Source organism: Gavialis gangeticus, unplaced genomic scaffold, assembly GCF_001723915.1.
Source record: "Gavialis gangeticus isolate Ggan-Ray unplaced genomic scaffold, GavGan_comp1, whole genome shotgun sequence".
In the NCBI taxonomy this organism is placed as follows: domain Eukaryota; kingdom Metazoa; phylum Chordata; order Crocodylia; family Gavialidae; genus Gavialis; species Gavialis gangeticus.
This window is the reverse complement of record NW_017729022.1, coordinates 188,763,337-188,779,853: the sequence shown is the minus strand read 5'-3', so window position 1 is coordinate 188,779,853 and position 16,517 is coordinate 188,763,337. Positions and strand designations below refer to the sequence as shown.

At 41.8% G+C, this 16,517-nt stretch overlaps 1 protein-coding gene across 2 annotated transcripts in view; it reads right to left on the bottom strand.

Annotated features, from left to right (window-relative positions):
* The window catches only part of PPP4R3B (protein phosphatase 4 regulatory subunit 3B), a 54,080-nt gene that overhangs the window by 28,192 nt on the left and 9,371 nt on the right, over window positions 1-16,517 (bottom strand). The window contains exons 4-8 of one of the 2 annotated variants that reach the window (XM_019516669.1): window positions 10,325-10,948; window positions 5,732-5,809; window positions 4,205-4,321; window positions 1,027-1,143; window positions 174-323 (exon numbers count right to left, since the gene is read on the bottom strand). In XM_019516669.1, the coding sequence (XP_019372214.1) occupies window positions 174-323; window positions 1,027-1,143; window positions 4,205-4,321; window positions 5,732-5,809; window positions 10,325-10,948 (1,086 nt within the window). The remainder of the gene's footprint in view (window positions 1-173; window positions 324-1,026; window positions 1,144-4,204; window positions 4,322-5,731; window positions 5,810-10,324; window positions 10,949-16,517) is intronic. The other variant, XM_019516670.1, reaches the window with a different exon arrangement.

The following is a 16,517-nucleotide window of genomic DNA, read 5'->3' as shown; positions in this document are numbered from 1 at the left end:
GTATTCTTGGGCAACAAAAATTTTTAGCAAAACAAAAAAAAAAAAAAAAGGGACAGGGAAAAAAAAGGGGGGGGGGGGGGAAAACACACTGAAAAAACTTTCCCTTTTTATCTTTCTGCTAAATAATTATTTAGAGTCCTTGTAAAGTTGTTTAGACAGTAAAGTGTCTTTACCCCTTTGCATTTTCTTACATTAGCTGTGGCCAACATATTCTCTGGATCAATCAGAGTACGTAAAAGCCCCATTAACTGAACAGCACCTCCAAGTTCAGGATCAGTATCACAGATCATTTGTTCAATGACTACATTGATGAGAAGGATATCCTGCAAACAAAGCATGCCAATTATACACAAGCTTTCAGTAATCTAGTGAGATACAGATAGATTCTTTTTTACTATACAGACGGAGTTTTTTTGCTTTCTTGCTGCTGCCCTTAATTTTTTAAATGCAAGCTTTAGAAGTTAACAAATCACATTGTTTCAAACACTGAATTTGAAATGTGGAAGGAAAGAAACAGCTCAATTCTCAGAGGTGCAAACAAATTTAAAGTCATTTAATTTTCATCTCACCCTCCCATCGTCTCCCATCTGTCTCTAGAAGGCAGAGTTAATGTTGCTTGGGTGACTTAACTAAGCATTTCTGTCACATTTGTATTTGTGCTTTTTCATTAAATGCAACTTGAAATCCAAGTTTTCCTCCGTTTCCTTATTTACATATAAGTACACTGACCTTTAAATCTATCCCAAGGCAGTTTTATCATGAAAGCTAGCATTGACCCTGAATTTCACCTAGCAACTCAAACACTTATGGCAGAATGGAGAGTGTGTGCATTCCCATCATCCTCACCCTGTTAGTAGTAATTAGCACACAGCTGTCAGCTTTCTTCCTGCTAAGATCTGTTTAGCACTTAAAAAGTTATATCTGACTTAAAAAACTGAGTTCTCAAATTTAGGAATGATGAAGTATTCTTTTCACAAATATAATCTACATATATATGTTTCTGAAGTTTGGAAGATTCTTACTTACATCATCACTCTGTTGAGCTTCTTGCATTACGAATTCTCTGACCATTGATGGACTAAATTCTACCAGATAAGAAAATATATCCGTAGCAGCAGATCTAACTTGCAAATCGTCCATACCCTAATAAAAATAAGATCACTTTATTACAGATAAACTATGTGAAGTAGGATAGCATGCTATGACAGCATCAAAATTCCCAATGAAATATAATTGTGCCCATCTAATATAGTCTGGTTTCTGTTTTGTTTTTTTTCAAGAAAACTCTCACCATTACTGAGAAAACTAGTGAAGATTTGTGTATATTTCAGCAGTGCTCAACTCTCCAGCCTGAAGTGATCCCCACAGGTCTGGAAATTTGGTGGTGGGGGGAGCGACAGCAGTGTTAACTGCTATGACTTTGGCTCTTGGAGCTGTGGCAATTGACACTTCCACCAACCCCTCACTGGCAAATTCACAAACTCAGAGAGCGCCCCTGCAGGCCAGATAACACCAGCCTGCAGGGTGGGTCGCTCCATGACCAGACACAGAATGCCAGCTGCACATTGGCCCTGGCCTGCAGACTGGCCCTAAACCATTCATCCAGCTCATGGGGTTGGAAAGTTGAGCACCACTGGTACATTTTGTGGCCATAAAATAGGAAAGCAGTAGACAAAAATCAATGTAGTTCTAGTAACCATAATATCTGGTTACTAATATTTAGAGACCTACCAAATTTGCCATTTCATGGATTCCACAAAATCCAGGCAACGCCCATGAAATCTGTGGAAAACCCCCCGCCCCGTGCCCGCACATTCCCCGTCCCCAAACACCTCATTGAGCGCTGAGACAACTTGCCGGGAATGGAAGGGGGGGTGGGGGGAGCGCTGCCTGGCTGCTGCCCTCGCCCCTTGCTGCTGATTGGCTGCAAGTAAGGATGCACCAATAAAGATTTTCTTGGCCGATACCACTAGTCCGTTATTCACCAGGCACACTGCCTAATACCGATCTGAAAGCCGATTTACAGGAATGTAGCCAGGCAGTGTGGAGAGCAGCTCCCTGCAGATAAGTCTATGGGGAAAGGGGCTGGGGGGAGGGGGAAAAAGAGGGGAAAAGACAAAGGCCCCTATGGTGAGGAAGGGAGTGGGGCAAGGGTGTGAATGGGATCCCAGGGGAACAGGTCACTGCCACAGGTAGCTTTGTCCAGAGTCCCAGCACTTAAAAATATTGACAGGGGTGCTTGAACTAAAGTTCATCGAATGAGCTAGTTCAAATGCCACTGCCACCATATTCAAGCACTGGGGGACTTAACCAGAGTGGAGCCAAGCGGGACAAAGAGCAGAGGAGGGCTGCCCATTCTGGGCTCGAGGCTCTTTTGCCCTGGGAACCACACACTCGCCATGTGCCTATCCAGGAGCGGGATACACAGCTTGCCACTGCTGCTGGATGGATGGGGGGTGCATAGTGATTCCATGGTTCCTGTGGCAAAGGCAGAAGGGCGAAGAGCCCCAAGCCGAGAGCGAGGAACATGTCTGCATTCTTGCCCTGCTCAGCTCTCCTCCCACTCCCCCAGGGTCCCAGTCATCACCCTAACCCAGCCCAAACCCCTGCCCCACACTCTCCCTCAACGTGAGGGTCTCAATCTGCCCCCCCACGCCCCTTCCTCTTCATAGACTTACCTTCAGGTCGCTGCTCTCCACACTGCCTGGCAGTGTGCACAGATGTGGCATTTAGGGGCTCTAGCCAGAAGGTGGAAGGCATATCATACTTATCGGTACATTATTGGCTACACCAGGCAAAAAAGCTGATAGCAGATAATGTTAATTTCCCCTTTATTGGTGCTGATCTGATATGGCACCAATATATCGGTGCACATCAAACTGCGAGGGCTGTGGATGCATGATGGAAAGTCCTTGCAGCCAATCAACAGTGAGGGGCAGGGCCACACAACTGGCAGGCCCAGCAGACAATCAGTAGCAAGGGGTGGGGCCACTGGGGCCCCTCAGCCAGAGGCACAGCACCACGTTTCACCCATAACAGCTGCCTGGGCTCGTGCTCTGCCTTCAAAATCAGGGAAAACCCCCCCCACAAATTAGGTCGGTCCCTATTAATATTTTATACTCATTACTCCAATTGAATTAATTTGGTGTCAGGCACTCAATAAAGAGGTTTACGAATACATTAAAAAATCGTATACAACTATTTTCCAGTTTATTCATATACAACAATTTTCTTCAGAAAATATTCCACCTCCTTGTTCTTGTAACTGGTCCACAACACAAGGTTTTGAAACAAAACAAGCAAGCTTAGGCCTGGAAATATTTGTACTGCTCTATTAAAGTGCATTATAGCTTTGAAAGGCCATGAGATTAAGATTCCTGCTATATTAATTGTGATGTGTTCAAAAGACATCAGTTGATACGATCTGATGAAATGATAAAAGCCTGGTACTTTACAATGGGGCAGGGACAACTTTTTGGCAGGGTTGCCACAAGTTAGCCCCTGCACCCCGTCCCCACCTTTGATACCACTCCGATCCCCCTTTCCTACCCAATCTGCTGCTCTGCTTTCTGCTCTCTGTCACTGTGCTGCTTGTCTCCTCCCTAACAGGGGCTGCCTGTGCCACTTTCAGTACGTCGCAGGTTGGCCACCCCTGCTTTACAGCACTGAGATTTAGAATGCTTGGGTGCATTTTTATGATAGCAACAACTACAACTAATGCAAAAGGAAACAACTTGGCAGGGTATTTATGCTCCAACATCTCCAACTTCCCACAGATTAAACATGTAAAGCTGGCACCCTCATCTTTCCAGACCTATACGTATCACGTTTCCAAGCTCTAGCTGAGCTCAAGACTAGCAGCTCCCATGATCTAGCAAGGCAATTTTGGCACCCAAGAAACATCACACAAAAGACTAAATACTATGAACCAACGGAATTTTAAATCCTTGCTCCATCATCAAAACCAAAACACTAACAGTTGACCATACCACCAGACAGGTTAATTTTTTAAAATTATATCCAACATTTTCAAAGGTCACCATTTTTGAGTGCTGAGCTTGAGATGACTTGGGTTTCAGAAATGAAATGAGTATGTTGAGTTTGCTCAGTGCATCCAAAAAACTGTACCAAAGTGTCAGATTTGCTTACTCAAAATCAGTGCTCTCCCCACCCATTTTTAAGATTGCTGGAAGGTTTCACTTACCATTACAATTTCAAGAGCGGGAAGAATTCCCAACTTTGCCAAAGTTTTGAAAAATGCGTCTCTGTTCTGGGGTTGTAATGTCTGAGAAAATGCACAAAATTCCTTGAAAAAGTTAACCTGAAATAAATCAAAGAAATACATTAAAAATTACACTATAGCAAATAAAAATAGTACACAACACTGAACAGAGTAATCTGCCATTTATTGGTAGTAACAATAAGAGGCAGGACAGAACAAAGCTGAACCTTAAATTTAATTACCTGACAAGAAATTGTGTACTACTGCATGATAATCAAAATGATAAATTTTGCAAAACAATGTCATGTGCATGCTGCTCTATGTCTCCTTGCTAAAAGCAAAACGCTCGTGTACTACTCAGTATACTTACTGATTAATAGAAAATTCACAAAAATGAAAATAAAAACTGCAAGTACATGGGCTCAATATTTCACTTATGGAAGAATATTTACAGAATCAGGAAGATGCATATTATTTATTTTTTTACAAAACTGTTGTGGTAACACAGAAAAATGCAAGACCAGAAGAGCAAAATTTCCATTACTGTTCAGTTTCTGTAAACTCCATGTGGAGGGAAAAAAAGGTTTTAATGGACAGAGTTTGTGTATTAGTATAATACATGGAGACATGCTCTCTTATGGTCTACACTTACTTATGTAACTAGCAGAAAGTTATACATCATGTTTCATTAACAGAAGCAGAAATACCATGTTTCAATTAAAAGATTCTGGCAGTTTGTGGACCAGCTACAACTGGACAGTTGAATTATACAACTAGACAAGGGAAACTTGGTAGCAGAGAAAAATGTACAAGAATAAAATGTCAAGCAAGATAATAATACAGGCAAAGACATGGGAGAAAAAAAAGCAGAGACTGTGTGCATGTGTGTAAGATGAGGAGCTTGCTTTTCCCCCCCTCCCATTTCTTTGCTTGTATTAGCTTGCTTGACATTGTTTGCCTGACACTTGACTTTTTGTTCTTCTACATTTTTTTCTGCTTCCCAGGAAGTTGCATATATATCAGATGAGGAGTGTGTGCACGTGCGCATGTGTGTACACACATAATGAAAGCAAGACAGTTCTTGTCTTAACTAAGACATTTTGTTCTAATAGGAGGTAAACCAGTTCAGTGAAGTGACAAGCTTTGAAATAAAAGCCAGAGCAGACAGCTGGAGCACCTCAGCAGTCCTATACAGTGGTTTGCTGAGGCTCTATATGCCCCCAGTTACTTCCAAATCTTTTATCTTAACAAGTGGGTTAGGGAACCTAACATTGTAAAATACCTCTGATGTGCAGCTGTTTGCTCAAGACAAACAGTCTTCCTGGACAGAAACAGACAGACACCTACACCAGTATAACTTTATCCCTCCGTTTTTCCTGAATTAATTCTAACCAGGCTGTACATTCACTCTCCAGACTTATTATACTGGTATAAATTTGTCAAGTGTCCAGGCTCTAAGTCTGTAAATGTTAAAAGTTCCAGAAAAGAAAAACTCAAGAAACGACTTACCAATTCACACCGCTTGTCATCATCTGTAGCTTCATCTGTTAACTGTGCAAAAACTTCAGACAAAAACTTTTCATCTTCCTGCATAACACATTATATAACAATTACTATTACACAACACTATTAAAAAAATAACAAGGCTTTTTCCTGTATAATGTCCAAGGATTTAATTACAAAAAAAATAAACTTTCTGCTTGGTTCTAAGGCTTAAGTAAATAACTAGTAAATAAACTTCAGTGATACTGTTAGCTTAACTTTGTAAGATTGGTCATTTTCATCCCACGTAAAGGAAATTTAAGCATGCATTTCTGAAATGCACTTTAAAAGCACTGTTTGGAAATTTAAGCTCTCAACATTTAAAATGGGACACACAAGTTGCTTCCAGACAATTCCCATCTAAATCAGTTGGAGGTAGGAAGCTGTAGATGAAGGCAGAATCTCTCTTTAAATATTTTAGCCCAGAGATGGAATACATTTCTGCATTAGAGTGAAAACAAGCCTCAACTCTTAGTATTACGTTTATCCCATTTTGTAGATCAGAAGCAGTGCTAGAAAAATCAAAACTTCTCATATATTAGCACTAAGAACACAGGGTTATTGGTTACCTTTCTGAAACGTCATCAATCTTACATAAATACAAATACAATCTCCCTTATTACCCAACCTATATCCTGCACGTTTATTTCAATGGTTCACACCTCTCTCCTCAACTGCATATTTGCCTATATGACCTTCCAATGGCCTCCACATACAGGATCAAAATGAACCATGTCACGTGTGCAACTCCTCTCTGCCGATTCTGCCACCAAGATATGCAACTTTCCGATAAAGCAGACTATTAATCTACTGGTCCACACTTCTGAAGCTGTGCTGTTACAGGTATCTGGTCGGGTATGAGATTTTATACCAACCACGCTGGCATGAAACCTAGCACTGACAGTTACATTTACATCATGTCAGAGTGCCCATATTTGGAAGTCTTTTTGTTTTTATTTAATAATTAGTTCAGGTAGGTACACTTGTATATTTATACTGGCAAAAGATTCCTAGCTAAAAAGTACAGAGAAACAGTGTGAAGAACACTATCCCTTTAATTGTCCAAGCATTCTTGATCCTCTCTCCATATACTGTTTGTTCTTTGCATCTCCTGGTACGGGCAGCAAGTCTCAATGTGCTCTTAAATCAAGATGCTATTCTGGTGTTTTTCTTATAAAAAAATACCACACACACTCTTAAAATGTAAAAACAACAGTATATTAGGGTTTTAAAAACAAAACATGTAATCCACTATATTGAATGAACTATGTTAAAACCCTTTACCTGTGTACGAAGTACACAGGGAAGTAACAGCACCATACCATGAAACACCTACCTGATACAACATTAATTTGTGACTGTGCTCTTATTCTTATCCTTGCTTTAACATTACAAAAGTTTACTTATTTGCAGAGTAATTACCAAGTGCCATACATGAACAGAATTCTCAAAAGGTTAGAGTTTAACCATCATCTATTTGAAGAAAAGCAATTTACAGGTTACACCATTACAAGACAAAAATACCTGACATTCAAATGAAGCATACCACCACCTCTTTTATTTTTCTTTACTCTTGAATATAAGAATGCTAGACTTTCTGCAAGCAAACAAACTACAGGTTGAGGAACTTCAGCCTGTGGTCAATTCATTAAAAAGAAAGAAAAAAAGCACCTTTGGACCAAGGTCAGTGGCAAAGTGTAATTTAATATAGGTCTGTACAAAAGTTTGCTGAAAGCTACTATGGGAGTGAGGGAGGTTAAAAAAAAGGATCAGGAAAAGATAAGTATAGATAGTTATACCAGCAAAGTTCCTGAAAGGTGTGCTTCAGCAGCAAGATTGCTTTGTTGCAGTTGTTAAACTGCATCACCAAGTAACATAAGGTATAATCACCATGAGTCCCTTGGCTGGTGCAGCTTGTCCGTTTAAGTTTTTGGTGGTATAGTTTTATCAGGGTAGGAGTGAGTTCACAACAAAAGCAATCTTGCTGCTGAAGCACAGCTTTCAGGAGCTTTGCTGGTATAACTATCTATACTCTTTTTCCTCACTCCCTAATACATTGGTTCTTAACCTATTTGCTAGGGTTGGCCATGTTTGCAGTTCAGTCTATGTGAGCTGCACCTCACAGCTGCTGGGGCCATAGGAGCAGGGCCAGGGCCCACAGCCCCCATGCCCTGGCTGCCACCCATGCAGAGTCTGTGGGACAAGTGGGGGGGGCAGATGCAGGTTTCCTGCTGTGGGCTCAGGGCTTTCACCCTGTTGCCTTCCTCCCAAGCCTCCAGGGCCCAGCAGGTGGGACCTAGTGCCAGCAGGTGGGGAGACTCAGTGCTGCTGCCAGGAGCCCAACACTGGACTTGCCACCATGGCAAGGCACCCCCTGCCTGCCCAGCAACAGCAGTAGCACAGAGTTGTGACCTCCACTGCTGCCAGGCATTCAGGGGGCACCTCGCCATGGTGGCACAGCTCCTGGCAGCACCACTGAACCTCTCAGTCCACTCTGCTGTGGAGGACCCCACGGAGAGGGCAGCAAGGTGAGGAGCCATGAACCTGCATCTGCCCTGCACACATCTGGGGGGCATGTTTTCCCACAGTGTTCAGAAAACCCAGAACCCTAACAAACCACAGGCAGCAATCTTTTTTTTCTTTTTTTTAGCAGGATGTCACATGGGCTGCAGGAGTATGGTGACTGGGCCACATGCATCCTATGGGCTGAGAACCACTGCCCTAACTAGTATGTTTTAAGATTCCTGCCCCGTGCAGCATTTAAAGACCATCTTACTCAGAAAAACTCCTGAATCTGGTGTTCTCTCTTCTGCAGCCAGTTAGTGTTAATAATTTAAGTAGTTACTTTATAAAATATTTTATGTATCTGCTTTGTTCTTAACTCAAAATCCTAAAACAGCACCTGTGGATGTTTTTATCACCATGATTTGTATTTAAGGAAGGGATCAGGATTTCATTCTACTAGTTACTCTACAAAACACATTTTGTGACAGGGGAGACTATTTGAAGAGATTTTCTTTTCATTTACATGAACATTAGCCACAGCAGCAGCCACCCTGATCTGCAATAGGTGGTCTATGGAAAGTAGTTTTACGCCCAGGAACAAATCAGTATGCACTACTTGTACAAGCAGCATGCCGGACCAACAGCTATCACCTTGGTGTTACTTAATACTGACAGTTTGGGTTGATTTCATTCTTTTTAGGATTCAGGGTGACAGTGCCTGGGTATAAAACCAAGCTGACAACATCTCAAGGACTAAAACCCTCTTCAATAGCTGGTAAATGGAGGAGTTCATTTTTGTACAGGTATCACAGTACAAATGTTTAGTTGCGAACAAACATTCGCTAACAAGTTAATGAAGCCTTGCAAAAGAAACAGCACCCTGGAACAAAGGTTGTATTTGAAAAAAAGAACCCAAACTGAAGCAGTGTAATATTTTAGACAGTGCCTCTGAAAACAGAAATGCTTTACGTTTAATTAAAAAAAACTTTAAATTTCATTTTTTTTCTGCAGAAAATTTACATATACACATACACTAAAACCCCAGGTTATTTAAATGACCTTTGTAAGTGTGAGCTTTTATTTTTCCTATTCTTATTTTATCAAACCTATTAACTATTGCTATAATCTTAAAAACCTCATACAGCCAACCACCTAGAAGTAAAGAAAATCTTTTAAAATATTTTTCCAGTCTTCTACCATGTTATCTTGATTCCTTCATTCTTTCCATTTCCCAGAGACTATCCACATTCAAAACAGAACTGACAATTTAGTCAGGAATAACTTAGGTGCACACAGATTTTTTTTCCCAAAAGCCTAAGACAAAAGCAGAGTAAAGCCACTCAGGCACCCTTTAGTTCGCACAGCAGAATACAAGGTGGGAAATAAATGCCCACAATTTTGTGCAGAGCATAAACAGCTTTTCACACAGGCATTACCTTATGTCCTTTCTGGGTGGTCTAACCATTCATCTTTCATATTCATATTATATATATATATATATATATATTCATTCCTGGCTAATAGTCATCTGGTAATAATCCATTCTTTTGACCCAACAAGAGTTTTGCTATTTAGTAAGAACTACCCTAGGATACCAGTAAGAAAAAAATACTAACTTACTAGTTTTTAAATAGGAACCAACTGAACTAACCTGATACTACAAAAGAATAGTAGTAATGTAGCCAATATGTTCAGAATAATACTTGCTACACTTATTGGAACTGTAGGCTTACTGATTTGCTATGACAAGTATTTTGGCATACATCAGGCACAAGCAAAGGATCTTCCTGTACATGTGTGGAAGTTATGGTTCTTCTAATAAATTCACCATTTTCACCCTCTATTGTTTTGCAGACAGTTTTTAAATGTGCCAAATGATAAAACCATTTGAAATAACATGCACTTAAAACTTCATTTATAATACATTACAGAAAAGTAACATATGCTGGAAATCTGAGGCATCACCACAAACACTATGTAAACAGAATTATAAAATGTACATGATTAACTTAAGTTGAATCTGTTATAACTGGAAGTCTCCTTAGAGTGACTTACCTGCAACATACTGACTATCTCAACTTTGTTGAAGAAAATAAAGGAAGTGAGTGTAGAAAGAAAATTCTCTTCAAAAACTGATGGTGTTGGTAAGATGATGTCCTGTATGTACTGTACCCTGTAAGTCTGGTGGATCTTTTGCCGTAGTTCAGAGTCTGTTATAGGTATAACCTCCTTAAATTTTGCTGTTTTGGTCAAGAACTCCCTGTGCCGTTTTGGCTGAGCCAAAGAAGGATCATACTCGAGGCATCCAACAACATCCATAATACACTCATCGGAAAACATCACCTCAAACAGAGTTGCTTTGTTGAGGAATAAAATTCCTCTAATGATTTCATACAAATGATGCAAGCCTTCCGTGTTCTCTAGATTCTCGCAAACTTGAAAAAGCTGCAATAGTTTTTTAATGTAGCCTTCATTTTCCAAGGCCAGTGCTAACTTTTCTCTCCGGATGGGCGAGGAGAGAACAGAGGTAACTAAGTCAGCAATCTCTTCAAGTTTGTTGAGTTCACAAGCAGGAAGGTCAATCAAAGGACTGGTTTCAGGCATTTCCTCACAACGTTCTTCTTCTGACTCATCAATGAGGTCTTGTGTGACTTCCACTGAAGGATCCTTACCTTGAACCTAAAACCAGAGCGTAAACAATCAGTTATCTCATCCAAAAAAATTTCGTATGTACACATACACAAAGCAGTAGTCAAATCGGTAATTTAAAATTGCCCCAAAGTTTCAGTAAAACGGCACAGATGGATTTTTCGATCCTGGTGAAAAAGAGGTTTAGAACCATTCATCTGCATTATTTAATCATGGAAAGACATCCCTGTTAGACTGGTGGAACAATTCTATCCAACGCAAAAACAGTTTCAGCTGAGTAGGTTCATTATACATATATGCTCAGAAGTTTTTATGTTGTTCTAAGATTATGTTATTTGAACAAAATATCTCAACAACCAAGCAAGGCAGACTGAAAAATGTCAACACATGCATAATGATTCAGATAAAATAATCAGTAACACTACTAACATCACCACTACTACTAAACAGACTGTGTCTAGTTTATTATCTCAAATCAAACTGACTTTTAAACATCAGTCTTCCCAATGGTCTTTGCTCACTTTTAACTTGACTGAACAATATTTTAGAAGCTGTTAAAATGTGCAAGGAGGCAGAGGTACCGTAGGGCATATATTGTGCACATGCATTTAAAGAATAATGCCTTTTGTGGACTGAGGAAGCACAAGCTCTACTTAATACATGGCTTTGAAAGTAATATAAAAATGGAAATAAAACTGAAGTACAAGTTGAGACATCATTTTGATTTAGTAACTAGAGCTAAATATGTAAAATTCATATATTTGTTGAATGAGATTCTAATTGGGTTACAAACTGCAATTTGGCCATACAGTATAACCTCATAAATCTGGCATGCTCGGGACTGAGCACCTGCTGGAAATTTGAAAATTTTGGGTTTGCGAAACTGAAGCGGTAGCTGGTCCCAGAGCAGTGGCCACATGCAGAGTGGGGGGGATGGCAGCTGCAGCCGTCGTGTGCAAGCTTCCTCCTCCACATCCAGGGAAGCTTAAAAAAAAGTGCCAGTATTTTGAAAATTCTGGATTTTTGATATTCAGATTGATAAGGTTATACTGTACTACTACAAAGGTGCACTACAGCAGTAGGTGGCATTGCCATCCATATAAAATATCAAACACCCAAGGAAAGTACTGTGACATGGTAAATGTAGGCTACAATAAGTCTGTAGCCATTCCTGAACAACAGCAAATCTGCCAGTTTACGCTTCTGGCAATTGCCCCATTAGAAGGAAGTTTATAAAGAGGGGTAAACCCTTAGGTTAATTATTTTTGCTTAAAGAAGATAGCTTGAGGATCTCACAGTATAGCCATCTCTCTTAGTAAGTCACAGCTGAACTATCCAGAAAGTTCATTCTGAAGGCTCCCAAGTTGTACAAAGTTAAATTTACATATCCACCTAAGCTTATTGAGATGTTACGTATAAATCAACTCTCCAGTATAAATGATGAAAGCCAGACACAAAGACATTACATCAGAAATCAATACTAGGCTCAAGACTATTGTCATTCTGTAGACACATTGATCAGCCATCAACAAATGAATCAATTCCATTATCTGTGCTATCTTCAAGCAAGATGGAAGGAAAACCAGGAAGAGAGAGTTAGCTCTGTCAGAACTGTGAGGTGGCAAGAGATCCAAGTGGATATTTTGCAGCTTTGCCAGGACCCAAAGAAGATGAAGGTAGTAATCAAGAACATCCAAGCTGGAGAGGTCACTTGAAGAGAGAACAGCAAAGAATTTCCTTCCCTCTCCCACACAAAGGGAGACTGCTTACCTGACAGATACTAATACTGCTCTGCAGAAGCAGCTTGATACAGTGTAATTCTCTGCCACCTATAGTGTATAGATTTACTGCAGTGGGACAGGATGTGTTCACATCAGAGTCTGTTATATGGCACCCAGTATCTTCTCCTTCAAATGTTTCACAGGCTTTAAATTAACATTCCCAACATTGCTATGAATTTGAGAAGTACTATCAGTCCCAAATTACATTATGAACAGAAGCACATATATTTTGGCTATTGGTTTTACTGGAGTTTACATGTAGCTTGCTTAGGCAGAGATCTGAGAGGCCAGTAAATCTATTTCTGTACAAATACAGGTTTCCCTCACTTTATGCTGTACATGCATTCCTGGAAAACAGCACATAACCCAAATTCGCATAAAGGGAACCCATTCTACAATGTAACAAATAGGGATACATACGGAGACCTCAACTGTACTGACCCCTAGACCCATTTCTACCACTTCTACAAGACAATTTTGGTACTCACCAACAGCAGACAGTACACACAAGCACAGGGCGGTGGTGAACGTTACCATAATGGCAGCTGATTGAGGGCTTCCACCACACCAATCGCGTAAGAGTGAATTTACCTTGCATATAATGAATTTTTGGTATAAAAAGGTTCATCGCATAAGAGCGAATTTGCACATATAGAACCCACTTAAAGCAAGGGAAATCTGTACACTATCCATCCACCTATTCTCATGGAGGAAACTCAAGTCATTCAAAAGCTGCTCAGCCAAAGGTTGGGCAAAGTATCTGAGAGCACATGAAAATCTCTCTGTGATCCTCCTCCACAGAAACTAGCTAATGTGCTGTCCAGGTGCTTAAATTGTACACTAGAGCCAGGATGTATGTCTTCAGACAATTTTTGTGCCTATTGGTTTAGGAAGACAATAATATACCTCTCTAAATTCAGAAGATATTTTCCAAAGTATACAAACTAGGAGTAAATTAACATAAAGTGGGTGCATTTACATGAGATGCTAGAAGCACAGTAGACGAGTTCTACTGAGCATTAGCATGTCATGGCAAAAGCTGTGCTAATGTACAGTAAAATTAGTCTACTGTGCATTAGTATCATGTGAACAACATGTGCCAACACTACAGCACAGTAGCACCGATTACGATGCATTAAGTTAGTACCTGTTATTACAGTTAGTAAACTTAATGCGCTGTAATTACGGTGCATTAATGCATGTGTAGACGTGTTCATTATGTAGGAAAGAAAAAGCAACATACCTTTACATACATCAATAATCAGGCAAACTTATGTGCCTAATTATTAAAAAAGTCTCACAATAAGAAACTTAACCTCTCTGCTAAATGTTTTGTGCTAAACTTGGTACAAGCAGTTCATTAATTTTTAACTAAGCTTCCTTACAAAGATCTATCAATTCACCTCAATCTTGACCTTAAGACTCTTTCGCTACGTCAAATGTTCTGGTTCTTCAGGCCTTGATATCAAGAAGCTACCTGCTTTTTTGCTAATTAGCCTACTATTCAAATTGAGGGGAGGGTCCTGAATACCAGATACATTAATTATGAAAGCAGTGAGAGGCATCTCAACTTTATTATGAGAACACCTCTCAGGGGAGAAAAAAAATAGTCCATTTTCAAACCAACATAAATCCTTGATGGATGTTTTTGGTGAGACTGCCAACTGAGACAAGACTTGCAATGGTGTTTCTCCCTCCTCCCTTTTAAACACCTATTTACAAGGATGTTAACCAAGACCAATTAATTTCAAACACCACTGAATTGCTAAAAGAAAACTTAATTGCCACCATCTGAGATGCGTTTCAACTGGACACCAAGAAGTAACAAGCCTGACTTTCCATTTCTAATGCTTTTCACTAGACTCATTTCCTTCGCAACAAATGCTAAGATTTATATTCCATTATTCTGAGTACACAAAGTCAATATGCTAGCTAATTACTGGCACTTTACTACTGCTTTTATAAACCTGTAGGTGGTGGCAGGTTTCAGCTTGGAAGAACAGCAGGCTCAAAAGGTCTGCAGTCATCCTCAATCCCCAGACAAGAAACTTATTTACCTATGCCCCAAACTTATTTAAGCATTATTCCAAAGTAGCATACTTTCCCTTATACCATCTTGTTTCAATCCTGTACTGTGACAAGATACTTCTAATTAGTTGCACTACAGTCTCTTTATAGACGCATGTAACTGTGTGTGGAAGTGTGTATACTCAGTTTCAGTATACAAATCTTACTACAGCCACAAGGGCCCTTTGTATCAAGGGCTTGTTAAATTTCACTATCCCTCCTTCACACCAAAAGGTATGATCAAACATATTAATTTCTTCCATTCATTGAGGTGGATGAAGCTCTAGCTCAGGAGCAAGCAATTATTTTGAGTGGAGGGCCACTTACCCAGTTTTGGCAGGCTGTCGAGGGCTGCATGGGTAGCCCTGCCCCTTGACAGGTGCCCCAGTCCCTGGGACCGATGTCCCAGAGCAAGCACTGGCGGGGCCCAGAGCAAGGTGCAGGCTGGCAGGGGTCTGTGGAGCCAAGCTGGGCTGCACCAGCAGGGAGAGAGGGGAGCTGGCTTGGCTCCACAGAGCCCCTGCCGGCTGGGACCTGCGCTCCTGCCAACCTGCTCTGGGCCCCACTGGCACTGGCCCTGGGACACCAGTGCAGGCCCTGTGATCCCGCTGGCTCCCAGCCTGCTCACAACCAGTGCCCTCCAGAAGTACAGCCAGGGGGCAGTGCATATCCCCAAAACCCTGCTCACTGGCAGGGAAGAAGCTGGTGCTGAGTGTGGGGAAAAGTGGCCCCTCACCTGCCCCATAGCCAGTGCCCTGCGTTACAGGTGCCTGCAGCCCGCGCGAGGCGGTCCAGCACAGGCAGCCCCAGGCAGTGCTAAGTGTGGGGCGTGGGGAGGGGAAAGCAGCTCCTCCCTGCCCCATGCTTGGCGCCCCACGCTGCAGCTGCTCACAGCCTGCCTGGGGCTGCCTGAGCCTGCTCCGGACAGCCCCATGTGGGCTGCAAGCACCTGCAGCACGGGGTGCCGGCCATGGGGCAGGTGAGGGGCTGCTTTTCTCTGCGCAGGGAAGGAGCCTGGGGAAAAGCAGAGTGCGGGGGGGGGGACGGGAGGTGGGACAACACAGCTCTTCTCACACCCTGTGCCCCACGCTGCAGCTGCACGCAGCCCACATGGGGCTGCCTGTGCCCGCTCTGGACAGCCCCATGGGTGGGGAGGGGCCAGTTCTCCCCCCGCCCCCTCCTTCCCTGTGAAGGACACTCCCACCTTACCTGAGATTCCCACAGTGGGGCAGCCACTGCTTCCGGCTGTTGTTGGAGCCCGCTGGGCATCCCTTGGGTCCTACTGCCCTTGGTTCCTGTCATTTTTGACAGGAACCAAGGGCAGAGAAATATTAATTTTCCAAATCTTTTTAGGGGCCCCGTGGGCAGACAGAATGGCCTTGCGGGCCGTATCCCACCTGTGGGCCATATTTTGCCCAATCCTGCTCTAGCTCTTTGCTAAATGCTCCTGGCACTGTGTGTTCCCCATTTTCCAGTTTTGGTTCCTCCAATTTTCACCAGTGAATAGCTTTTTGCCCACTGATACCTAGAACTAGAAGAACAGACTATGTAAACTACACTGCAACCACAGCAGTGACATTAAGAGGGACATGAAGACTATGTAAGCTCAGACAGCAAAGAGATAATTTTAGTAGTTTAATCAGAAATCATAATCGTATTAAAAAATTGCCCGTCATGAATGACTGGGGGGTGGGGGGGGCCCCACGCACGGGCAGAGATGAAACCCCAGTGCCCCACAGTGCCACCACTCT